General features: G+C 39.5%; 1 protein-coding gene and 2 long non-coding RNA genes across 4 annotated transcripts; 2 read left to right on the top strand and 1 right to left on the bottom strand.

Moving 5' to 3' along the window:
* Positions 1 to 2773: 2773 nt before the first annotated feature.
* LOC139620283 (uncharacterized) lies at positions 2774 to 5105 on the top strand. Its single transcript, XR_011690792.1, has 3 exons — positions 2774 to 3406; positions 3532 to 3597; positions 4997 to 5105. It is a non-coding gene; the product is annotated as an uncharacterized lncRNA (long non-coding RNA).
* Positions 5106 to 7954: 2849 nt separating this feature from the next.
* Positions 7955 to 13916, top strand: LOC139620269 (uncharacterized). Its single transcript, XM_071475626.1, has 6 exons — positions 7955 to 8367; positions 10062 to 10138; positions 11376 to 12356; positions 12460 to 12612; positions 12711 to 12803; positions 13522 to 13916. The coding sequence occupies exons 2-6, from the start codon at positions 10106 to 10108 to the stop codon at positions 13843 to 13845; spliced, it is 1584 nt and encodes a 527-aa protein (XP_071331727.1). The 5' UTR covers positions 7955 to 8367; positions 10062 to 10105; the 3' UTR covers positions 13846 to 13916.
* Positions 13917 to 15003: 1087 nt separating this feature from the next.
* Positions 15004 to 24900, bottom strand: LOC139620280 (uncharacterized). Of its 2 annotated transcripts, none has more exons than XR_011690789.1 (5): positions 20300 to 20676; positions 20104 to 20205; positions 19913 to 19978; positions 18450 to 18512; positions 15004 to 16380 (listed from the first exon to the last, which is right to left on the bottom strand). It is a non-coding gene; the product is annotated as an uncharacterized lncRNA (long non-coding RNA). The 2 variants fall into 2 exon arrangements; XR_011690788.1 differs by lacking the exon at positions 20300 to 20676 and adding an exon at positions 24569 to 24900 and having other exon boundaries at positions 15005 to 16380.
* Positions 24901 to 26399: the final 1499 nt, after the last annotated feature.

The following is a 26399-nucleotide window of genomic DNA, read 5'->3' as shown; positions in this document are numbered from 1 at the left end:
AAAGAGCGCAGTGACATGTAAATGTAAATGCAATGGCCTGAGGGCACTGTTTGTTCATTATGTTTAAATACTGTCACTGCAGAGCAGGTTAAGTCTTTGAAAATCATCATTTTAATATGTTTGTAGATGAGTACACACATCATGTCATCACATAATCATTATGTGAAAATGAAAAATGGAGTACTGCATTTTCTTTTTAAATTATACTTAAATAAAGCATCCTGTGGGAAGTGGGGTCACATGACTGCTGGGCTGAGGAGCACAGGTGAGCGAACTGGGCAGCTCACACAGGTGTCTTGAGTTTTCTTTGTTCTGTGTCCTGAGCTCATTCTCTGATTGGCCTTCAGCTGAGCTGCTCTCACCTTTGTTCCTGAGTGTGTCAAGTGAGTAGTTTATTTAATTATATTTCCTCCAGAGTCATGTGTATTTCGTTAAGTGGTACGTTTAATCTCCTTGGTTTGTTCTCCCATGATTATATATTTAAAGTGATAATGTATATACTGATTTTGATTAGAATTGTTGATTTATTCACGATAAAGTGATAGAATTTGACCTGTATGTTCGCTTTTTTTCATTTGTAGACATGTAACCACTCACACCTGACTGACTGCAAGCAAAAGATTAAATACCTTCAAATGGAACCTGCTTGTCCTGCTTTGCTCACATTCATTCAGTCCAGTGTTGTCCTAGAACACATACATGTGTCAGAAATTTCAATTCTATCATGGATTTTTTTTCAGTTTCAAGTTTATATGATAATTCTATTGAAGTCTTCTATAGGCTTTTGTAATGACCTTAATGTTTATAATTTAGTTATTTTTCTGCACCAGATGCTTTGAGGACAGACCACTATAATCATGGATTGGACACTACAATCATGATCCGGACTGTGCATTTAAAGGAGAAGCCAACCCTTTGACAGAACTCCCTTTTCTTATTCCTGTGCCTCAGAACAGTTTGGTCAATATTTGTGAACATGCAGCACTTTACTGAAGTTAGAAACCAAAGAGAGAACATGAATGTTCGATGTCAACCTGGTTTGCTCTTTAACAATGAATGGGGCTCTGATGCTGTGAGGCCATAAAATGTTTATATAATTTCTTGGCCCGAAATGAGATTCAAATTTTGTACCCAATTTAAAAGCCAAATGAGACCTGTTAGGAGGAACACAACACAGCTACTGTAGATTATAGGGTTAGCAAGGTAATTCATTTCATTCCAGTGGCTCAAATTAATTTTAGCTGTAGATGATGAGAACAAACCTTTGACTTTTTTAGTCTATCGTTCCAGAGTCTGTTTTTCTGCTGTATTTGTTCATTTGCTCTCAATGTGAGTTATTCCATTAAAGACTGATGCATTTCCTGCATTCCACATTTTAATTTATCACTTACTGCTCTGTCAGCTGCTAACATTTCAAAGTCAATGCCGTTGTGTTGTCTATGGAGGATTCTCTGATTTCCAGCTGTACGACAGAGTGATGTGTTTCGGGGGCCAAGGAATCACTTGTGACATTTAAGTCTTTTATTTATTCAAAATTGCTTTCAAACAAATGAACTGTATGTTTATGAATGTTGTGATTATTATTTACTAGTAAGTTAAATTTTGTGCACAGCTGTTGTTTGGCTTCTACCTTCACTTACCGCTGCGGTTTGTGGATTTTTGCTGCAGTTTATGAACTTTAAACAATTCCTTTACTGGCACTTCCTGTTTTTTCTGGCCTTAATGTTTTCTGGTTTAATATTTCCCGTGTGTCCATGAGACAAACCGTAAAAAAACTCGTTAGACTCGGTCGAGTCTTTGCCAGAATTATATGAGTAATGTAAGAAATGCAAACTGGGGAAGCCGGTGGAACAGGAAGAGACGAGGAAGAAACAGAGCAGAAGAGAGCCGCGTTTTTTTTTTACGCTGCCCTCATGCGGTGATTGGGCAGAAAACGCGCGTCTTCTTTAAATACCAACGACAAACAAACATGAGGCAGAGAAACTGAGGCTTTGCTCTGTCAACAGGCCTCCAGCGGAGTTTCATCACGCCACCACCGAAGGTAAGTGATTTCACTTTATTCTGTAAGATCCGGATTTGGTTGGGAGGATGAGTCCTTTCCATCATAAAAGAAATTAACTGAAATATTGATACTTATTGTTTTGTTTGCAAAGAGGGTAACTCGGCACAAATGAAACGCTGAATATATTGAACAGAGTTTTTGTAGCTGCTGAATCTCTGAGAAGTGACATTATTGTTGAAGATACCAGTGGTGAGGTGATGCAAAGACAATGTGAAAGAAGTTGTGCTTTTGTTAAAATCTTTGTGCAGATACAGAGCAGAAAACTGTAAAACTAGGGGTGGGTGATCTTACTTTGGCATATGATCAGCTTTTAATATGAATGTACAGATCCCTTCATTAAAGCTGCTATATTTAGATAGCCCTGGTTAATTTCTAAGGTTAATGCTGCTAACCTGCCCACTGTCAACTGTTAAACAGCTAGCCTGCTAACCGCAGCTGGCGATAGCGGCCCTTGTTCTGCAGCCTGGTGCATTTGGCTCACAGACATATAAATTCTTCAACTGAGCAGAACAAGAGCTAATGTCACCAGCCAATGAGACACCTGCGGTAAAGGCGGCACACAGGAGGCGGGGAAGCTGGTTAGTAGCTACTTCACTTTCAAATCAAAGCGCTTAAAATATATATATATATATATATATATATACACACCTCATAAATAACTGTGCTGTCCAAAAGAATACTCCATATGAGCTCAGCGAGAAATGTGATTGGTTGTGGCACAATTTGTACATGTAAGACAACATTGTTGGCAAGGAAGAGTTGCTAGCTGGCCAACATCTGGAGTTGTTGTTAAAATCAGTGGAAACAATCTAGATCGTGTAAAAGCTCGAAAGATTGACATATGACCTTTGGCCAGATCGCCCACCCCTATGCTCAAAAATGACAAGTACTGACTTTTTTTTTTTTTTTTTTTTAAACTTAATCTGATTGGACAGCGACAATCCCACAAAGCAGAGTCCAATCAGAGAGCAGGTGGTTCCTTTACCTTCATCTCTGCCTATACCCTGAAAGGTGTAGTAGATTTTCAAGATGGAAGACAGCATGGGTTTAAATCTACTACACCTTTCAGGATCTGCCATGGAGCTGAAGGCAACTGAATGACCTGCCCTCTGACTGAACTTTGTGATTGGATTGTCATTGTCCAATCAGTAAGGTTTAAAAAAACAAAAAAACAAACAAAAAAAAAACTTCTCTTTTTTTTGGCACCGGTAAATGTAATGTAAGGTTTTAAAATCTTTCCAGGATTCCTGTTAACAGTATCTGCAGTTGGAGCTGTGTGCAGTAACCTCCTTTGAAACTGATGGGAGCTAACTTCATAACTTGCACTTGACTGAGTTTATAATGGTAAGTGAAATGAATTATTTAAAGTAAAAATGTTTCTCAATATTGTTTTGTGAAAAGCTGCCTAAAATGTCTTGATTTGCCCTGCAATGGAAAATGTATTTTCGTATAACTGCATGTTTTCATAGAGATGCCAGAACCCACCTCAGGCCAGGACCACAGCCTGTATGGTGCCCCACAACCAGCAAAAAATGGTAAGTCATGGGCATGACTCCATCACATACCTATACCTAAACTAGGATCAAAAGGATTTTGAGCTTATGAAGTGATGTTCACAAATAATGCCAAATGTAGTTTTAAATCAATCTTTGTAAACCTGCAAAATCTGTATGAGAAACTCAAGTATATACACGTGAAGACATTGTGCTTGTGTAGAGGAGATTTGTATTTGTAAAAACACCGTGTGATTTTAAAATCTGACCAAATGAAATTAGTGGTGAGGTAACACAAAGACACCGTGGAAGAACTGCTTTTGTCAACGTCTGTGTATAGATACAAAGCAGACAACTGTGTAAAACTTGGTGTCCAAAACTCCTACACAGTGTGTGACACTGAATTTACAAGCACAATTTTGACGCCATCCTTACACCTTAAAATGACTGGACAAACTCAGAGGGCAGGTGGTTCTGTTGCCTTCATCTGCCGCAGATCCTGAACGGTGTAGTAGATATTAAAGCCAGCGCTGTCGTCCATCTTGAAAATCTACCACATCTTTCAGGATGTGCGATAGAGATGAAGATACCAGAACCACCTGCCCTCTAATTGGACTCTGCTTTGTGATTGGACTGTCTTTGTCCAATCATTTTTAAAGTGTAAGGATGGAGTCAAAATTGTACTTGTAACCTCAGGGTCGTACACTGTTGGAATTTTGAGCATCAAGTTCTACAGTTTGCTGCTCTGTATCTGTTCACAGATTTGGCAAAAGCACCGTCTTCCACAGTGTCTTTGCATTACCTCACCACTGATATCAGTTGCTCAGTTTTTATTTTTCAGTTCAGTTTTTCGTTTTACAAATGTAAATCTTATTTGCACTTTTCACTGTACACTAATAACACATAACAAGCTGTACTTGGTATCAAATTAGACAAAACTAGAATTATGTTCTTAGAGGGTAATTTACAACACATTAGAACAGAACTATGTTGTAAACTAAAGGGAACTTTTTCTTTTTTTTTTTTTTACAGCTTGCATAGCTTTGGTGAGCAAAGTGATGCATCAAACAGAGTTGTTATAGAGCAGCTTCTCATTACTTAGTCATTATATCACAATGAATTACTTCACAACGAATAGAGACGGCAAGTTTCAACACAAGTATTCATATTTGTAATCACATCCATGTTGGTTTTTTTTTGATAAATTAGTGATGACAATTAATATACTTGTTTGGAAACTTGCTGTCTCTGATTGGTTGTGAAGGAACTTATTTGATGATATAATGATGAATTCATGAGGAACTACTCGGTAACAACTCTGTTTGATTTATCACTTTACTGACCAAGACTCTACAAGGTGTAAAATATCACTTTATCTACAACTTTGCCCTGCAATGGAAAGTCATTTTATTTAATACAGTACCATTGTATGTTTTCATAGGGATGCCGGAATCCAACTGGGGCCAATACCACACCTTGTCGTCCTCCACAACCAGCAAAAATGGTAAGTCATATTCATGACTCCAGCCCATACCGATATAGGCTCAAATTAGGGTCCAAATGATTTTGAACTTGTGAAGTGATGTTCACAAATAATTCCAACGTTTGTAGTTGTAAATCAACCTTTGTAAACCTGTGAAATGAATCTGTATGAGAAAGTCAAGTCTGTGCATGGGAAAATTAGTTTTTTCCTTTTGACAAATGATAAATGATTTTTACTTTTAATCGACAGTACAGTCACAATGGGTGAGAGAACAAATTGTTTACCTACTCCTTTTAATTCCTTTTCACAGTTGTTTCTGCATTTTTGTTAGTGAGCAGTGCCTTACACTATACACTACTTTTTGGAGTTTGTCCTTATAGTAATGTGTGTCTAACACTGTCTACATACTGTGAATTACCTTAATAATCAATATCCTCATATTTCTCGAGACCCCTCAGACCCTTTGGAGGGGCCCACTCCCTAGTTTGGGAAACACTGGATTAAACTTATTACAGTTTAAGGATTTCAGGACCTAAAAGCAGACGCACACAAAGGCAGGAAGGTGTGGTGAAGGTAGTTTAATAAGTGAAAACATCCTGAAAAGAAAACCTAAAAAAATTAAATAAATAAGCAAAAACAGGTTGGTAAAAAAACACAAGTTCAAACAGGAAGCCAAACGCTCCAGACTCTGGTGAACCAAACTCAACAAAACCAAACTCCAGCTACAAAAACCAGAGGCTCGAGGTTTCTTCAGGGAACAGGACGGATACACACAAGGGGAGAAATTTCAAAATAAAAGGGAAATAATACAATCCAGGCAGGTAAATTACCCAGAGGGGCAGAGCACAACAACACTATCTACCTGTTTCTAAGGTAGTTGAACCAGCTCCACCTGAAACACTGGTGCATCAGTCTTAACAATCCAGTTAAATAAAATATCCTTTTACTGCAGAGTGACATTTACTGCTCACACTGTCAATACATTTTGTAGATTATATTTCTAAGTTTTTGTTTTTTTTTTTGAATGAAAGACTTTACTTGTACTTGGAATATTTTTTGTTTTTTTGTCTAATCTTTGTATGTATCATAATGTATATGTTTTCAGTATATACTGGTCATCTTAATCTTTGAAGTAAGCACTTACTATGGAAGTATATAAAAGCAGGAAATGGAAATTCGTGAAAATAAAGTGAAGTACCTCAAATTTGTACCAAGTATAGTACATCAGTAAATATACTTTCTGTAACTGAAAAAGACAGATACTGTAGCCTCCATGATAGAAGAAGTAAATATATTTAAGAAGTGGGGGGAAACAAAAGGCGGGAAGAAACTGTCCAGCATGGTCACTGTTAAAATGTTTCCCTCCCTCCTACACACAAACACACACTGTAAAGAGGAATCCTCCTGATCCTGCTCCCTTTTCACTGTGTGAACATCAGGGTGAGAAAAATAACCTTATTATCAGATTCATAACAATAATCCAACCATTTAACTGGTGGATAATTTTACCTGTGTATTTTTATTTTGTAGGACCCAAATTTGCCCACTGTCTCTCTAACTGACCACTCAGCATCAGCCACTGTGTTTTTCAACATATCTTCTCCTATGTTTAAGATTTATTTCCCTGGGTTTTATACATGTTTCAATGTTTAGCATAATTTAAATTTATAAAAGTGAAGCTGATGGCGTTATCCTCAGCAGGTCAAATTAAGATCCTTAAAGATCCTTTGTTTTTAATTTCATTTCAGAGTGCAGCAGTTTGTGTTTTGCAAATTGAAACTGATATTTTATATTTGCCTTGTGAAAAAAACACTTTCTGCAACTTTTAAGTCATCAACACACAGTGAAGTGTCCATGTTGAATGAGGTTTTGACCCTGTGATTGTAAAATACTGTAAAAACCTGGACAGATGTGGTCGATGAAGTGGACAAACTCCTGTCTGCCTAAAAATTAGTCAACTTAAACCAAAAGCTTGTTGAACTTATCACAGCAAAAGTTTAGTGATTCAGAAACAAATGATTCACTCTTAGTATTTCCTCTAATTTAAAATTAAGAGAGTGGAAACAGGATGCACCTCAATTTTGAGTGTCACGGCAAAGGCTGTGAATACTTATGTACATGTGATGTTTTTTGTTTTTAATATATTTGCAAGAATTTCAAGCAAACTTTTTTTCACTTTGTCATTATGGGGTATTGTGTGTAGAATTTTGTGGTAAAAAATGAATTTAATCCATTTTGGAATAAGGCTGTAACATAACAAAATGTGGAAAAAGTGAAGTGCTGTGAATACTTTCCGGATGCAGTGTAGAACCTTTAAATGGGGCCACCCCACAGACAAATCAAGAGGCACTGACTTAATGAAGTATCAGGGATTCTGCATTTAATTAAAATATCAATTAAATGTCCTCAGTGAGGAATGCAGAAATTGTATTTCTCTTTGACCCCGCCCCCACATAAGGAGCTATTGAGTACAAATGAACTAAATAAAAACAAAAACATAGTCTGGCAGTATAGACTAGCTTGCAATTTTCATTCTCAAAAAGTTGAATGCTTCCTTTCATCAGTCAGGCTACTCAAGTTGAAAGTAGTTTGAGCCGTAATTTCCAGTAGCTGTGTGGTTTACGCTGTAACAGGTCTCATTCAGATTTTATAATGGACATAAAGTTGAAACATTCATCTTGGTGTAAGAGATTACACAAACATTTAATGGTCTCACAGCGTCCCTCTCACTGTTCAACATTTTTAACCTTTGGTTTCTGGAGCACAGGAATAAGTAATGTGAATAGTTAAAGAGGTGGGTTCACTTTTAAATACATAACCCATGATTATAATATAGTGTTTCATCTGCTGCAGAAAAATAACAGACTAAAACTATAAATGCTAAAGTAATTACAGAAGCTTACAGGGGACTTTACTACACTGTTAACCCGAAAGTTCACTTTATGCAAACAGTTTGAGTAAATACCGCTTTTAAAAATGAGTTTTATCACATTACTTAAACAGTATGAGTATATGAAGAGTGTATGAGACAGTCATTGGGTGTACTCAATTGTGTAAGTTTAACAAACTTAAACGATCAAGTTTTACCTCAGGCCACAGTGCTGGTCTGTTGTGATTGGCTCAAAACTCAAAACAAGTCTGTGCTTGTCCGTTGGAGGATACAGAGAAAGTTGCGCCATTTTCTTATTTCCAAAGAATAATTTAAGGTCATTGAACTTTGCATGCTCCTTACATTTTCTACCTGCATTCTTCTGCTTTTAGCAAGGACGCGTGGACGGTTTTAAAGGACATTTAAGGACAATTTGCCTACCATTTTCTGCCTGAATGAGGTGAGTTGTCGTCTCTATTCAAGTATTCTGCTGGAACATTTCTAATTTGAAACGTGTACATTTAAAAGTGTGTAAATTTGAGTTGACTTAGGTACATTTTGAGCATTGGACAATTGCAGCATTATGTTTTAGAGTAGCTCTCTCTACTTGTGTGTTCTCTACATACAGTTTTGCAACAGTAGTTTAAAATTCAAATTATCTGATGATTATCTGAATTATCTGTTTTGAAAAAATTCAATGCCCACTTTTAACATTAGCTTCATTTGCCCTACTATTTTTGTTTAAATTAAAATGCCTTGGAAATGTAAGTACTGCCCTGCCACCTGTGAGAAGAGAGCACAGCTTTTTAAACATTATAGGCTAAAACATGGGACTTATGCAAGAACTGAGCCCTTTCCTTGCTTGCATCAGGAATGTTTATGTACTTTCAAGTCTCTCAATGCACTCCATAGCCATTTGTCCCGCTTTCACACCAGAAGTGTGGATCAGCCACAAACTGTAGACTCTCAAATGAAGTTTCGCTGTTTGTCATGTGAATTTCTTGAACCCTGCACTGAAACTGAATACTTTGCTCATCTGCGGAGTACTCACTTAAAAGTAAATCACAAAGTTGATTGTCCTTATAAAGACTGCAAATTTCAGAGCAGTGTATACTCCACTTTCAATGCACACAAAAGTAAAACACAGAGCGCATACTTGGGAGAATTTCAAGTCTGAAATAATTGTCAGTGTAACCAATGATGCTTGTGATGAAGCGGCCCATGAAAGTCAAGGTGAGCTAGAGCAACTGGCAACTTCTGACACAGAAGACCTAGAGGTCATGGAAGAAGCCTGTGATGATCTTTGTGGTTTAGGAAAACAGCTTGAACACAATCTAGCATCTCTGTTATTGAAAATGCAAACTATTCTGCATATCCCAGAGAGTGCTGTACAAGAAGTGATACAACACCTTTGCCAAATACATGACCTGTCACAACCATTACTGTACAGTAATGTCAAGGCAGTACTTAAGAAACATTATCCAGATGTGGATGAATTAGTTGTAAAAGAAATAATCTGTGCTGTTTCAGAAAGTAATGTGATGACATCATTGTGTGGCAAACATGGATCTCTTGGAACTGTGAAAAGGAGGACAGCCTATGTGAGGAATAAGTTTCCCCTGGTGATGCCTGTAGAATATGTTGTTGAAAAAGGCACAAAAACAGTTGTATATGTCCCCATACAACACATGCTACAGAAATTATTAAACAAAACTGACATTTTAGATAAAGCAATGTCAGAAAAGGTGCATGTTCCACATGAATATAGTTCATATGCTGATGGAGAGCACTTTAAGGAAAATTGCCTTCTTTCAGTGGATGAGTTCACAGTTGCACTGATACTATATCTTGATGACTTTGAAGTAGCCAATCCTTTGGGAACATCAAGGCTGAAACACAAAATGTGTGCAGTGTATTGGGTTATTGCTAATGTACCTGCCAAATACAGATCAACGCTAAACTCTATTCAGCTTGCTCTACTCTGCAACACCACCACAATCAAACAGTGTGGTTATGAGAAAGTTCTGCAACCTCTTATCCATGATCTTGTCTCATTAGAACAGCATGGTGTTTATGTAGAGCAGCTAGGCACAAGTGTGAAGGGAACAGTTTTGTTTGTAGCAGCTGATAACCTTGCCGCCCATTCAATTGCAGGTTTCCATGAGAGCTTCACAGTCAACAAATTTTGCAGAGTCTGCATGGCATCCAGAGGTGACATTCAGCAACAAGAGGTAAGTTCTGGTTTGTTTCATCTCCGAAATGAAAACTGTCATGACAGGCATGTGCAAGAGGTGATGAAAGACTCAAGCTTAGGTCAAAGCTCAGGGGTGAAAGGACAGTGTCCTCTTACTAAAAACCTGAAACACTTCCATGTTGTCAAGGGTTACCCTCCGGACATTTTACATGATGTCTTGGAAGGAATTGTCCCCATTGAGGTGTCTCTGTGTCTGACAGACCTGATTGCCAAGAAGTATTTTACTTTAGATATGCTAAATGAGGCCATCAGATCCTTTAATTACACTTTTGCAGACAAGACTGATCAGCCTCAGACAATTGGCAAAGGATTTTCAAACAAAGGGACCATTGGTGGAAATGGTCACGAGAACTGGTCCATCATCAGACTTCTCCCACTTTTCATTGGTCACTGTGTCCCTGAGGGAAATAACTCTTGGGAAATTCTCATGCTCCTCAAAGATATTGTGGAGCTTGTTGTGGCATCTAAGCACACTGATGACACTCTGCATTTTTTGGAATGCAAGTTGGCAGAGCACAGAGAGCTGCTGCAGTCAACCTTTCCAAATTTCAGGTTGCGACCAAAACACCACTATGTGGAACATTACCCTCACCTGATAAAGAAATATGGCCCTTTGACTGATGTTTGGACTATGCGCTTTGAGGGTAAGCATAAATTCTTCAAAAAAGTAGTTAGAGAATCCCAGAACTTTAAAAATGTGGCCCTGTCTCTTGCTACTAAACACCAGAAAGCACTCAGCTACTATTTGGACTGTAGCTCATTTTTCAGGTCAGCAGTTGATATGGCAAAGGTTACAATGGTCTTAGTCACATCTTTTCCCAGTGATGTTCAGAGAGTACTCCCTCAACACATAACCACTCCTGGTTCAGTGCTTGTTGCATCATCTGTCTGCATTGACGGAATCAAGTATAACATAGATATGATGCTCTGTATTGGTTCTTGTTCAGGTCTCCCTGAATTTGGTCAGATTACACAGATTGTTGCAGCTAACCCAGACATTTTGTTTGTCTGCAAAAAAATGACAGCATGGTACCATGAGCACTTTCGGTCCTACCAGCTATGCTACACTGATGGCCCTTCTATTTGTGTAGTTAAGCTGCCTGATTTAAATGATGTCTTTCCACTGTCAGCATACAAAGTACAAGGAAAGCTTATGGTGACTCTTAAGCGATTTGTTATTTGCTAAAACTGTCAATATTTATTTTTTTCCTCAGATGGCTGCACAACAGAAGCTGACGATGAGAGTTATTTTTTGTGAGGGGGACATACGAAAAATGACAATGACTCCTGGTCCAAATTCGGTTGATGATTTAATAAACTGGTTCAAGAAATCAGTTGAATCTGATTACAACTTCACTTTACAGTACGAGGACCCTGAATTCAACAATGCACTCTGTAATCTTACAGACATTTCAGACCTCCCTGACAAACCTACCATCCGAATTATTCCTGTCCTTGATCTCATCCCAGTGCCACAAAGTGAAATAAGCAGTGACGTGAGCAGCCAGCCTGACACAGATATCTTGTCTACCTCATCTCTTGAGGGTCGAAAAGAGTGGCCTGAGGTATTTGACATTCCAAAGTTTCCTGTAGACGTGGAATACAGATTACGCCAAGGAAATCTGATGTATCTTCGTGATGGCACTTTCCTGAAAGTAACAAAGGATATGAAGCACGATATTCTTGAGAAGCTGGCGGAGAAAATCTATGGCTACAAAGCTTATCCAATAAAAGAGGAGTTTGAAGTTGCTGCAAAAGCCTTGGTAGCAGAACACCCCTGTCTTAAAGAACAAGGCTCATCATCTGGCTGTCAAGGATGGATAAACAGCCTTAAATTCAAAATGGGGAATTATAGAACGAAAATGCGCCAGCTGGGACGGCCTGATGTAACAGTTAACGGGGGTAAACGTGGAAAAAACAATGCTGATGGTGAGCCTTCTCGCAAAAACATAAAGAAGCCAAGAAAAGGGGAGCTCAATTACCTTCCAGAATTTCCAGAGGGAATGGATGTTGCGAGGCTTGAAGCAGTTCGAGAGGCCATGGTCAATGAAATGCAGAAGAAAAACCCAAATGATTATCTTATTAGAAAAAACATGGACATCACATTTGCTCTTAGAAGGGAGGAGGTGGTAAAGCATGAGCCTGATGTCAGCCAGATGGCCCAACGCTGGCCAGCGCTTTTCACAGAAAGCCAGGTTTGTGAAAGTGTCCTTTAAATTTATTTTCTTTTTTGTGTAAACAATATTTATAAGTAACTCTGCCTGAATATCAAAATTGACCATATTTCATATTTTTCAGGTGTACTTGGAGTTTAACAGGGTTGCTGGTAGAAATCTTAAAGAAGAGTTCTTTGGTGTTCTTGATGGATTGTGTCCAAGCTTGATGGAAATCTTCAAGAGGAAGACAGGTCGGATAGGCAAGCAGTTAGCTGATCTGATACAACAGACAACGGTGGGTTGATATTTCTGTGGTACTTCTCTATATGAACAAATTAACTGATATAAGATATATGTCTTTGTTCTACGTTTGTGTCTTATATCTCTTTGCAGAGCACTGAGCCAACAGCCATGAGATGCCTTGTCCTGAGAGGACTTCCAGTCATTCTTGGGGATGATGCGTCTATGTTCTTTAAGAGCAGTTTGGTGAGTAAAGTTTTCTGTTTGGCGTTTGACTCAGTTTTTCCATTCTCCTATGTTTTTTTATTTGGGATGATGGGTATGTATTAATTAGTATTGAAAATGTTTCATTGAATCTAAATTGATTTTAACTTGATAATGTCCCTTTCCTGATAGCAAGAGGAAATTAATTACTGCATTTTGTACTACAAAATATGCAAAAATTCAAAGGGCTTGTATAGTGACTTGGTTTCTGCAAAAACAAAAAACCTAATCCACTGAGGGGCTGCTGCTTGAACTTCCAGTCAACGCATAGTTTGTGGCGGCTCCACTAAATGAATCCAAACATCTCCAATGTATTTCTAACATTGCCTTTATTGATCTACACACACTTATCCCAATAATAAATTGAATGGAGAATAAACTCAAATTAGGCCACTAATACTCTGGTCAAAAAACTGTTTGCTTCTCCCTAGTCAGCAGCACACCTGAAGAGTAATTAACCCTTTCTCTATTTGTACCTTTCACATATCACACTGTCCAATACACCACCTACTGTCAAAACATGGGATCTACACCACAACAGGCACCTATACATGAACACAGCTTGTTTACAAACCATTATCTAAAATAAAACCACTGTGAATTATGAAAATCATAATATTTGTGAAGACCTCACAACTGATTGTAGACAAATTACTGTTAACCTGAATATCCTCTTTTTGTCTTGTTTCCCGCATTATAGAATCTTAATGAGGGAGCCGCCGTGGATATTCCTGTGGGAATCCTCTGCTATGATGACACCAGCACTGCAAGCCCAGCAAGCCCAGCATCGCCCCAACTAAACCCCTCAAGAGTGGGGATCATCCTAGAGGGCAGCCTTGTAATGGAAACACTCAACCTACCTCAGGCAATGTGCCTCTTGTTTGGCTTTACCTACGCACTCCACCTGCAGTACCCGAAGTGCTTAAAAAACACATTCACCTTCATTCAGCAGGTAATGCTAAATTTAGGTCGAAGTGAGCTACCTCCCAAGGTTCAAAAGCTGAAGAATGATCTTGCAGTGTAAGACACATTTATGCTCATGGCACAATTCTTCATGCCCGTTTCTGGATTGTTGCACAAATACATTGCACTCAATGGAGCAAATATTCTTGCAGTCGCTCATTTTGTATGTGATTTTTTTTTTACCAACTCTGGTCCTCACTGCATAGTTGTTCTTAATGCTACTGTTCTTAATGCTTAATTTGTTGTGTGGCAAACAAAGCATACAGTTTTCCCTTTGCACTTGGAGCAATGGAGCAAATATTCTTGCAGTTGCTCATTTTGTATATGATACTCCTCATATTACATGTGTCTAGTGTTGTTCATTTTACTAAAATAATTCTACAGAGAACACATGTCAGAAGTTGCAGTTTTTGTTACAACTCTGGTCCTCACTGCATAGTTGTTCTTAATGCCTGCTTTGTTCTGTGGCACACAAAGCATACAATTTTTCCTTTTGCACTCGCAGTATGCTGCTACATGGTCAGTGTTGTTCTTTTTAATACTTGAAAATTGTTCATAGAACAAACATTTAAAAGACTGTGTGTGATTGTCACTGTGACTGTGATTGTATTTGGAAGGAAATCGTTTCATAATTCAATACACATGTTCTGTTGGCTGTATCATAGATTACTGTAAGGTAATATCAGCAGCAAAAAGTAAGAATATACTGTTGTAATTGCTGGCAAAGACCCATTTTGATTATTTTATGAAAACAAGGTCTTACTGTTATTTTGGATTTGCATCTGGTATTTAATGCAGCATCGTTGTTAATACATATTTGCTGCTTTGTTGTGTCTAAATAAAGTAAATAACATGTATTGCATTGTGTGGTCATTGACATAGGAAGAATTAAATTGGAATTATCTTATCCCAAAATATAAATTTAATATTTTTTTAATAAAACTAGAATTTTAAGTGTATTTGACTCATAATATTAAGTTCTGATTGCACTACCTTTAAGTAGACTCCACAATAGTTTTCTATTGTTGATTACTTAAACCATTTAAGTGTATATAACTTTAAAATGTTAAATTCTGACTATTGAACGTTTAAGTTGACTATACTTGAACAAATTAATTTTCTCTGCTGTCAATTACTTAAACCATTTGAGGCAATCACTTGACACAAATGGATTAAGTACAATCAACTTATCCGGGTTTACAGTGTAAAACAATCATGTAAACTTGAAAATGTCATGTCACACATGCATGAGTTCTAGGATTATACTGGACCTGACTTCATGAATATGAGCAAAGGAGGAGAAGCAGTCCACAGGTTCCATTTGAAAGTATTTAATCTTTTGCTTGCAGTGAGTAGTTACAATTAACTGGTTATATTTCTACAGATTAAGAAAGCGTAGGCTACATACAGGTCAAATCCCATCATATTGTCTTGAATAAAGCAACAAACAATTCTAAATCAGAATCAGTGCATCAACACACTCTGACTTTAAATATATAATTCGAACAAACCAAGGAGATTAGATTAACTACCTAACAACAAAATAAACATGACTCCAGGAAACATAATGAACTGAACTACTCACTCGACACACTCAGGAACAAAAGTGAAACAATGGAGAGAAGCAGCTCAACTTAAGACAGAAAACAGAGAATGAGCTCAGGACACAAGAAAAAAACCTCTAGGCACCTGTGTGAGCTGCCCAGTCAGCACACCTGTGCTGCTCTTCGGCCCAGTGGTCATGTGACCTCACTTCCCACAGTGTGTGTTATTTAAGTAAAAGAATTTAAATTTAGTCCTTCTTGTGACTGGTGACCTGTCCAAGGTGTAGCCCCCCTCACCCAGTGTCAGTTGGGATTGGCTCTAGCCCCTCTGTGGCCCTAAAAGGATAAATGGTATAGCTAATGAATGAATAATTTAATCCTGGTCACGCTTAATAAAATATTTACACATTCATACACCTTCAAAGACAAAAATATTTTTCTTAGAATCATAGTTTGTGTCAGATTTTATGTTTTCCTACCAAAAGGTTTTGTATAATTAATAATCTAATTAATTTAATAAAATACTGTGTCATAACTTGACAGAGGTGAGACGGTTTGACTAGGAGCTGGAAAGTTAGTCAATTTTATTTCTAGAGCTCATTTAAACACAGCCTGAGCTGAAACCAAAGTGCTGTACAAAGGACAATTAAAATAAATAAAGCAGTAAAACAAATGTATAAAATTAGTAAAACACAAGGAAATCAAAGTAAATATACTGTTTACAGAAACATACACATATTAACAAGACCAAGAAAATAACAAGGAGCAAATACATAGTCATAATTATTTAAATGAAAGGATGTGGAGCAGCTCTGCAGTCTCAGATCTTTGACTGCAGGGTTTGACATTTGAACCTGTACAACAGTGAATCAAACCACCTCAGATATTCAGCCATGTTTATTGTCTCCTTATTCAACAGCAACATTTACTTTGTACCGACATTAAGAGTCTGCTGCCCCAGTTCTGACAGTCACTTGTATTCAAGTGTGTTTTCAGTGTGGAGAGATGGTGACAGAGGTGTGGGTGGAGGTCTACAGGTCAGTGGTTGGATCCTGTGCAGAAGAGAGGAGAGAGGTTTAGATTAACTTGACTGGACAATTCAAAACCAACAGGAAACTGACATCTTTGATTTCAAATGATAAAAAGAAGCGGGACGATTAGTGGATGGAGAGAAAAAGAGGTGTAGTTTAATTTTAAATTAGAGGAAATACTAAGAGTGAATCATTTCTTTATCATCACTTTATTTTCACGAATTTCCATTTCCTGCTTTTATATACTCCCATAGTAAGTGCTTACTTCAAAGATTAAGATGACCAGTATATACTGAAAACATATACATTATGATACATACAAAGATTAGACAAAAAAAACTAAAAATATTCCAAGTACAAATAAAGTCTTTCATTAAAAAAAAAAAAAACTTAGAAATATAATCAACAAAATGTACTGACAGTGTGAGCAGTAAATGTCACTCTGCAGTAGAAGGATATTTTATTTAACTGGATTGCTAAGACTGATGCACCAGTGTTTCAGGTGGAGCTGGTTCAACTACCTTAGAAACAGGTAGATAGTGTTGTCGTGCTCTGCCCCTCTGGGTAATTTACCTGCCTGGATTGTATTATTTCCCTATTATTTTGAAATTTCTCCCCTTGTGTGTGTCCGTCCTGTTCCCTGAAGAAACCTCGAGCCTCTGGTTTTTGTAGCTGGAGTTTGGTTTTGTTGAGTTTGGTTCACCAGAGTCTGGAGCGTTTGGCTTCCTGTTTGAACTTGTGTTTTTTTTTTTTTACCAACCTGTTTTTGCTTATTTAATTTTTTTAGGTTTTCTTTTCAGGATGTTTTCACTTATTAAACTACCTTCACCACACCTTCCTGCCTTTGTGTGCGTCTGCTTTTAGGTCCTGAAATCCTTAAACTGTAATAAGTTTAATCCAGTGTTTCCCAAACTAGGGAGTGGGCCCCTCCAAAGGGTCTGAGGGGTCTCGAGAAATATGAGGATATTGATTATTAAGGTAATTCACAGTATGTAGACAGTGTTAGACACACATTACTATAAGGACAAACTCCAAAAAGTAGTGTATAGTGTAAGGCACTGCTCACTAACAAAAATGCAGAAACAACTGTGAAAAGTAATTAAAAGGAGTAAAAAAGGAGTAGGTAAACAATTTGTTCTCTCACCCATCGTGACCGTACTGTCGATTAAAAGTAAAAATCATTTCTTCTGGTGAAGCAGAGGAAAAAAAGGAAACTGAACAAATCAAAGGAGTAGGATTATAAAGTGGTGGATATTGCATTTTGTTTGGTGCAAATAAATAAAAAAGTTTTAAAGAAGCTTGAATCTGCTGGATTGCAGCCTTTACAGTCTTTAGACTTTGCGCTGTCTCATTGAAGAACCTCCCTCCGAGGCTGGACAGCCCGACCCCCAGGGGGCCCTGCGCCCAGCCATCGGGCTCGTTCAGCCTCGCGCCTATATAGGCTCAAATTAGGGTCCAAATGATTTTGAATTTGGGAAGTAATGTTTACAAATAATTCCAAACGTTGTAGTTGTGAATCAAACTTCGTAAACCCGTAAAATAAATCCGCAGGAGAAATGGAAGTTTGTGCATGTGAAAAAAAAAAAAATTATCCTTTGACAAAGACATTTGTATTTGCTACAAAGACAGAATCTCTGAATAAAACTACATAAATGGTCAGTGGTGAGGGTTTAAAGAAATGCTTTTGTAGGTGTCTGTGTACAGATAAAAAGCTGAAAACTGTAAAACTCACGGGTCACACACACAGCAGAGTTTCACAGTTTCCTGCTCTGTATCAGCACAGTTGTTGACAAAACCATTTATTTATTTAGTGTTTTTGTTTAACCTCAACACTGATCATTTGTTCATAGTTTTGAGTCACAAAGTCTTTTTTTGGTAACAAATACAAATGTCTTTGTCAAAAGGAAAAACTAATTTTCCCATGCACAGACTTGACTTTCTCATACAGATTCATTTCACAGGTTTACAAAGGTTGATTTACAACTACAAACGTTGGAATTATTTGTGAACATCACTTCACAAGTTCAAAATCATTTGGACCCTAATTTGAGCCTATATCGGTATGGGCTGGAGTCATGAATATGACTTACCATTTTTGCTGGTTGTGGAGGACGACAAGGTGTGGTATTGGCCCCAGTTGGATTCCGGCATCCCTATGAAAACATACAATGGTACTGTATTAAATAAAATGACTTTCCATTGCAGGGCAAAGTTGTAGATAAAGTGATATTTTACACCTTGTAGAGTCTTGGTCAGTAAAGTGATAAATCAAACAGAGTTGTTACCGAGTAGTTCCTCATGAATTCATCATTATATCATCAAATAAGTTCCTTCACAACCAATCAGAGACAGCAAGTTTCCAAACAAGTATATTAATTGTCATCACTAATTTATCAAAAAAAAACCAACATGGATGTGATTACAAATATGAATACTTGTGTTGAAACTTGCCGTCTCTATTCGTTGTGAAGTAATTCATTGTGATATAATGACGAAGTAATGAGAAGCTGCTCTATAACAACTCTGTTTGATGCATCACTTTGCTCACCAAAGCTATGCAAGCTGTAAAAAAAAAAATAAAAAAAAAGTTCCCTTTAGTTTACAACATAGTTCTGTTCTAATGTGTTGTAAATTACCCTCTAAGAACATAATTCTAGTTTTGTCTAATTTGATACCAAGTACAGCTTGTTATGTGTTATTAGTGTACAGTGAAAAGTGCAAATAAGATTTACATTTGTAAAAAGAAAAACTGAACTGAAAAATAAAAACTGAGCAACTGATATCAGTGGTGAGGTAATGCAAAGACACTGTGGAAGACGGTGCTTTTGCCAAATCTGTGAACAGATACAGAGCAGCAAACTGTAGAACTTGATGCTCAAAATTCCAACAGTGTACGACCCTGAGGTTACAAGTACAATTTTGACTCCATCCTTACACTTTAAAAATGATTGGACAAAGACAGTCCAATCACAAAGCAGAGTCCAATTAGAGGGCAGGTGGTTCTGGTATCTTCATCTCTATCGCACATCCTGAAAGATGTGGTAGATTTTCAAGATGGACGACAGCGCTGGCTTTAATATCTACTACACCGTTCAGGATCTGCGGCAGATGAAGGCAACAGAACCACCTGCCCTCTGAGTTTGTCCAGTCATTTTAAGGTGTAAGGATGGCGTCAAAATTGTGCTTGTAAATTCAGTGTCACACACTGTGTAGGAGTTTTGGACACCAAGTTTTACACAGTTGTCTGCTTTGTATCTATACACAGACGTTGACAAAAGCAGTTCTTCCACGGTGTCTTTGTGTTACCTCACCACTAATTTCATTTGGTCAGATTTTAAAATCACACGGTGTTTTTACAAATACAAATCTCCTCTACACAAGCACAATGTCTTCACGTGTATATACTTGAGTTTCTCATACAGATTTTGCAGGTTTACAAAGATTGATTTAAAACTACATTTGGCATTATTTGTGAACATCACTTCATAAGCTCAAAATCCTTTTGATCCTAGTTTAGGTATAGGTATGTGATGGAGTCATGCCCATGACTTACCATTTTTTGCTGGTTGTGGGGCACCATACAGGCTGTGGTCCTGGCCTGAGGTGGGTTCTGGCATCTCTATGAAAACATGCAGTTATACGAAAATACATTTTCCATTGCAGGGCAAATCAAGACATTTTAGGCAGCTTTTCACAAAACAATATTGAGAAACATTTTTACTTTAAATAATTCATTTCACTTACCATTATAAACTCAGTCAAGTGCAAGTTATGAAGTTAGCTCCCATCAGTTTCAAAGGAGGTTACTGCACACAGCTCCAACTGCAGATACTGTTAACAGGAATCCTGGAAAGATTTTAAAACCTTACATTACATTTACCGGTGCCAAAAAAAAGAGAAGTTTTTTTTTTTTTTGTTTTTTTGTTTTTTTAAACCTTACTGATTGGACAATGACAATCCAATCACAAAGTTCAGTCAGAGGGCAGGTCATTCAGTTGCCTTCAGCTCCATGGCAGATCCTGAAAGGTGTAGTAGATTTAAACCCATGCTGTCTTCCATCTTGAAAATCTACTACACCTTTCAGGGTATAGGCAGAGATGAAGGTAAAGGAACCACCTGCTCTCTGATTGGACTCTGCTTTGTGGGATTGTCGCTGTCCAATCAGATTAAGTTAAAAAAAAAAAAAAAAAGAGTCAGAATGTGTACTTGTCATTTTTGAGCATAGGGGTGGGCGATCTGGTCAAAAGTCATATGTCAATCTTTCGAGCTTTATCACGATCTACATTGTTTCCACTGATTTTATTGTGAAAGTCCTAACAGGAAGTAACGACGTCTTTTTCCGCCGCTTTCAGAATCAGAATCAGAATCAGAATCAGTTTTATTGCCAAGTATGTTTTCACATACAAGGAATTTTTTCTGGTGATTGGTGCAATTGATCAGCAACAGTGGGGCTCTCTAGCCTTGTTGATGAGGCTAATAGCAGATGGGAAGAAGCTATTTTTGTGGCGAGAGGTTTTGGTCCTGAAGGACCGCAGCCTCCTGCCAGAGGGGAGTGTCTCAAAGAGTTTGTGTCCAGGGTGGGAGGAGTCAGCTACAATCTTCCCTGCACGCCTCAGAGTCCTTGAGGTGTACAGGTCCTGGAGGGACGGAAGATTGCAGCCAATCACCTTCTCAGCAGAGTGGATGATACGCTGCAGTCTGTTATTGTCCCTCTCCGTGGCAGCAGCGTACCAGATGGTGATGGAGGAGGTGAGGATGGACTCAATGATGGAGGTGTAGAAGTTCACCATCATAGTCCTTGGCAGGTTGAGCCTCTTCAATTGCCTCAGGAAATACATCCTCTGCTGAGCTTTTTTGATGAGGGAGCTGATGTTTAGCTCCCATTTGAGATCCTGTGTGATGGTGGTTCCCAAGAAGCGAAAATGCTCCACGGTAGCCACGGGGGAGTCACACAGGGTGATGGGGGTGGGTGGGGCTGGGCTCTTCCTGAAGTCCACTGTCATTTCCACTGTCTTCAGAGCGTTTAGCTCTAGGTTGTTCTGCCTGCACCAGGTCACCAGACGCTCAGTCTCCCACCTGTAGGCAGACTCATCGCCATCAGAGATGAGTCCAATGAGAGTGGTGTCGTCTGCAAACTTCAGGAGCTTGACAGACTGATGGCTGGAGGTGCAGGTGTTGGTGTACAGGGAGAAGAGCAGAGGAGAAAGAACGCAGCCTTGCGGGGATCCAGTGCTGATGGTCTGGGAGTCAGACACGTGCTTTCCTAGCTTCACGTGCTGCCTCCTGTCAGACAGGAAGTCGGTGATCCACCTGCAGGTGGAGTCAGGCACGCTCAGCTGGGAGAGCTTGTCCTGCAGCAGAGCCGGGATGATGGTGTTGAAGGCAGAGCTGAAGTCCACAAACAGGATCCTGGCATAGGTCCCTGAGGAGTCCAGGTGCTGGAGGATGAAGTGGAGAGCCATGTTGACGGCGTCGTCTACGGACCTGTTGGCTCTGTAGGCGAACTGCAGGGGGTCCAGGAGTGGGTCAGTGATGGATTTGAGGTGGGACAGGACAAGACGCTCAAATGATTTCATGACCACAGAGGTCAGGGCAATGGGTCTGTAGTCATTTAGTCCTGTGGGCCTTGGTTTTTTGGGGACAGGGATGATGGTGGAGGATTTGAAGCAGGCTGGCACGTGGCAGGTCTCCAGTGAGGTGTTGAAGATGTCTGTGAACACTGGAGACAGCTGATCAGCACAGTGCTTCAGGGATGATGGAGAGACAGAGTCAGGACCGGCTGCTTTGCGGGGGTTCTGCTTCTTAAAAAGCCTGTTGACATCTCTCTCCAGGATAGAGAGAGACGTTCCTTTGGTAGAGGAGGAGGAGGGGGGTTCTGATGTGGCTCTGATGTGGAGGTTAGTGTCAGGCTTGTCCCACTGTCTTTCAAAGCGGCAGTAGAACTCATTCAGATCGTTGGCCAGACGGAAGTCGTTAATGGAGTGGGGGGGTTTAGGTTTGTAGTTAGTGATCTGTCTGAGCCCTTTCCAGACAGAAGCAGAGTCATTGGCTGAGAACTGGAGCTGAAGTTTCTCAGAGTACAGTCGTTTAGCTTCTCTCACCGCTTTGCTAAACCTGTACTTGGACTCTTTAAACTTGTCCCTGTCCCCACTCCTGAAAGCTTCCTCCTTTTGCCTCCTGAGCTGACTGAGCTTAGCTGTGAACCAGGGTTTGTCATTGTTATAACTCACCCTGGTGCGTGATGGGATACAGCAGTCCTCACAGAAGCTGATGTATGACGTCACAGCCTCTGTGAACTCATCCAGACTGTTGGAAGCAGTCCTGAACACCTCCCAGTCAGTGCAGTCCAAACATGCCCGCAGATCCTCTATGGCTTCACTGCACCACTGCTTTGATGTCCTCGCAACAGGTTTACACAGTTTTAGTTTCTGCCTGTATGTGGGAATCAGGTGGACCATGACATGGTCAGAGTGGCCCAGTGCAGCCCGGGGGACGGCGTGATAAGCACCACTGATTGTGGTGTAACAGTGGTCCAGAGTGTTCCCCTCTCTGGTCGGGCAATTAACAAACTGTCTGTATTTGGGCAGTTCATGACTGAGGTTCCCTTTGTTAAAGTCACCAAGGACAATAACTACGGAGTCCGGGTTGGTCTGCTCCACACACAGTATCTGGTCGGCGAGCGCCCGCTGTGCCTCCTGCACGTTGGCCTGTGGTGGGATGTAAACACCGACCAGGATGATTGAGGTGAACTCACGGGGGGAGTAGAAGGGCCTGCAGTTTATGATGAAAGTCTCCAGGTCAGGAGAACAGTGCTGCAGGATCACTGTCACGTCTTTGCACCAGCCACTGTTTGCATAAAAGCAGATTCCTCCACCTTTGGTTTTGCCGGACAGCTCTGTGTCGCGATCCGCTCTGAAGAGTTGGAAGCCGGCCAGCTCCAGCGCAGAGTTCGGAATCGATCCACACAGCCACGTCTCCGTGAAGCACAGGACGGCAGATGAGGAAAAGTCTCTGTTCTTCTGCACCAGTAGCTGAAGTTCATCCAGTTTGTTGGGCAGTGAACGCACGTTGGAGAGAAAGATACCTGGGAGAGGTGTGCGGAGTGCGCGCCGGCGGAGACGCGCAAGCGCACCGGCACGTTTTCCTCTCCGGCGTTTCACTGCGAGAGCAACGGTCAGTGCACCTCTGACCAAAATGTCCAATAATCCCACAGATGAGTCGAGAAAAGTAGGAAAAAAATCCACTGGAGTTGTTTCTCTGATATTAATGAGCTCTTCTCTGGTGAAAGAGCTCCGGAAACCAAAGCAGAAAACTGGATTTATAAAGAAAATAAGGCAAAAAAATGCGCACCAAAACACCGAGGCAGCCATCCGCGGCGCCATGGCAACAGAATGTGACACCAACTCCAGATGTTGGTGATGATGTTGGCCAGCTGGCAAATCTTCCTTGCCAACAATGTTGTCTTACATGTACAAATTGTGCCACAACCAATCACATTTCTCGCTGAGCTCATATGGAGTATTCTTTTGGACAGCACAGTTATTTATGAGGTGTTTATATATATATAAGCGCTTTGATTTGAAAGTGAAGTAGCTGCTAACCAGCTGCTAACCAGCTGCCCCGCCTCCTGTGTGCTGCCTTTACCGCAAGTGTCTCATTGGCTGGTGACATCAGCTCTTGTTCTGCTCAGGTGAAGAGTTTATATGTCTGTGAGCCAAATGCACCAGGCTGCAGAACAAGGGCCGCTATCGCCAGCTGCGGTTAGCAGGCTAGCTGTTTAACAGTTGACAGTGGGCAGGTTAGCAGCATTAACCTTGGAAATTAACCAGGGCTATCTAAATATAGCAGCTTTAATGAAGGGATCTGTACATTCATATTAAAAGTTGATCATATGCCAAAGTAAGATCACCCACCCCTAGTTTCAGTTTTCTGCTCTGTATCTGCACAAAGATTTTAACAAAATCACAACTTCTTTCACATTGTCTTTGCATCGCCTCACCACTGGTATCTTGAACAATAATATCACTTCTCAGAGATTCAGCAGCTACAAAAACTCTGTTCAATATATTCAGCGTTTCATTTGTGCCGAGTTACCCTCTTTGCAAACAAAACAATAAGTATCGATATTTCAGTTAATTTCTTTTATGATGGAAAGGACTCATCCTCCCAACCAAATCCGGATCTTACAGAATAAAGTGAAATCACTTACCTTCGGTGGTGGCGTGATGAAGCTCCGCTGGAGGCCTGTTGACAGAGCAAAGCCTCAGTTTCTCTGCCTCATGTTTGTTTGTCGTTGGTATTTAAAGAAGAAGACGCGCGTTTTCTGCCCAATCACCGCATGAGGGCAGCGTATAAACAGCGCGGCTCTCTTCTGCTCTGTTTCTTCCTCGTCTCTTCCTGTTCCACCGGCTTCCCCACTGTGACAAGTATCAGCGTGTTTTTGCGTGTTTGATCCCCAGTTTATATTTCATACATTACTCATATCATTCTGGCAAAGACTCGACCGAGTCTAACGAGTTTTTTCCCGGTTTGTCTCATGGACACACGGGAAATATTAAAGCAGCAAACATTAAGGCCAGAAAAGTATCATAAACTGCAGCAAAACTCCATAAACTGCAGCGGTAAGTGAAGCTAGAAGCCCAACAACAGCTGTGCACAAAGTTTAACTTACTAGTAAATAATCACAACCTTCATAAACATACAGTTCATTTATTTGAAAGCAATTTTGAATAAATAAAAGGCTTAAATGTCACAAGTGATTCCTGGGCCCCAGGAACAGTTAAGTCTGTGTTTGAAAACACATCACTCTGTCCTAAAGCTGGAAATCAGAGAATCCTCCATAGACAGCACAACGGCATTGACTTTGAAATGTTAGCAGCTGTGTGTTCCATCAAAATACTGATTAAAATCTGTAAGCGATAAATGAAAATGTGTAATGCAGGAAATGCATCAGTCTTTAATTGAATCACTCACATTGAGAGCAAATGAACAAATACAGCAGAAAAACAGACTCTGGAACGATAGACTAAAAAAGTCAAAGGTTTGTTCTCATCATCTACAGCTGAAATTAATTTGAGCCACTGGGGTGAAATGAGTTACCTTGTTAACCCTATAATCTACAGTAGCTGTGTTGTGTTTGTCCTAACAGGTCTCATTTGGCTTTTAAATTGGGTACAATATCTGAAATTTGGGCCAAGAAATTATATAAACATTTTATGGCCTCACAGCATCAGAGCCCCATTCATTGTTAAAGAGCAAACCAGGTTGACATCGAACATTCATGTTCTCTCTTTGGTTTCTAACTTCAGTGAAGTGCTGCATGTTCACAAATATTGACCAAACTGTTCTGAGGCACAGGAATAAGAAAAGTGAGTTCTGTCAAAGGGTTGGCTTCTCCTTTAAATGCACAATCCAGATTATGATTGTAGTGTCCAATCCATGATTATAGTGGTCTGTCCTCAAAGCATCTGGTGCAGAAAAATAACTAAATTATAAACATTAAGGTCATTACAAAAGCCTATAGAAGACTTCAATAGAATTATCATATAAACTTGAAACTGGAAAAAAAAAAAAAAAAAAAAAAAATCCATGATAAAATTGAGATTTCTGACACATATGTGTGTTCTAGGACAACACTGGACTGAATGAATGTGAGCAAAGCAGGACAATTGACTTTTGTATTTGACAAATACAGTACTCCATTTTTCATTTTCATTTTCACATACTCATGTGTGTACTCATCTACAAACATATTAAAATGATGATTTTCAAAGACTTAACCTGCTCTGCAGTGACAGTATTTAAACATAATGAACAAACAGCGCCCTCAGGCCATTGCATTTTATATGTCACTGCGCTCTTTAGGGGTCAAAATGAAAATGCACTCAGTCCTCTCATTGAGGCAGGTCATCAGTGAGGTAGTCACTTCCTTGTCAATTGTAATTTTTCTGTCACTGGGGCAGTGGTTGTAGCTTGTTCCCTGTAAGGAAATGACCAGAGATGAGATTTAAAGATTTTTAAATGTATTACAATAAGTGATA

The sequence above is a fragment of the Trachinotus anak genome, unplaced genomic scaffold (assembly GCF_046630095.1).
Source record: "Trachinotus anak isolate AG129_WGS33_773 ecotype Australia unplaced genomic scaffold, CSIRO_AGI_Tana_v1 ptg000004l, whole genome shotgun sequence".
Taxonomy (NCBI): domain Eukaryota; kingdom Metazoa; phylum Chordata; class Actinopteri; order Carangiformes; family Carangidae; genus Trachinotus; species Trachinotus anak.
The sequence above is the reverse complement of the archived record's forward strand: the minus strand, read 5'-3'. Positions and strand labels throughout refer to the sequence as shown.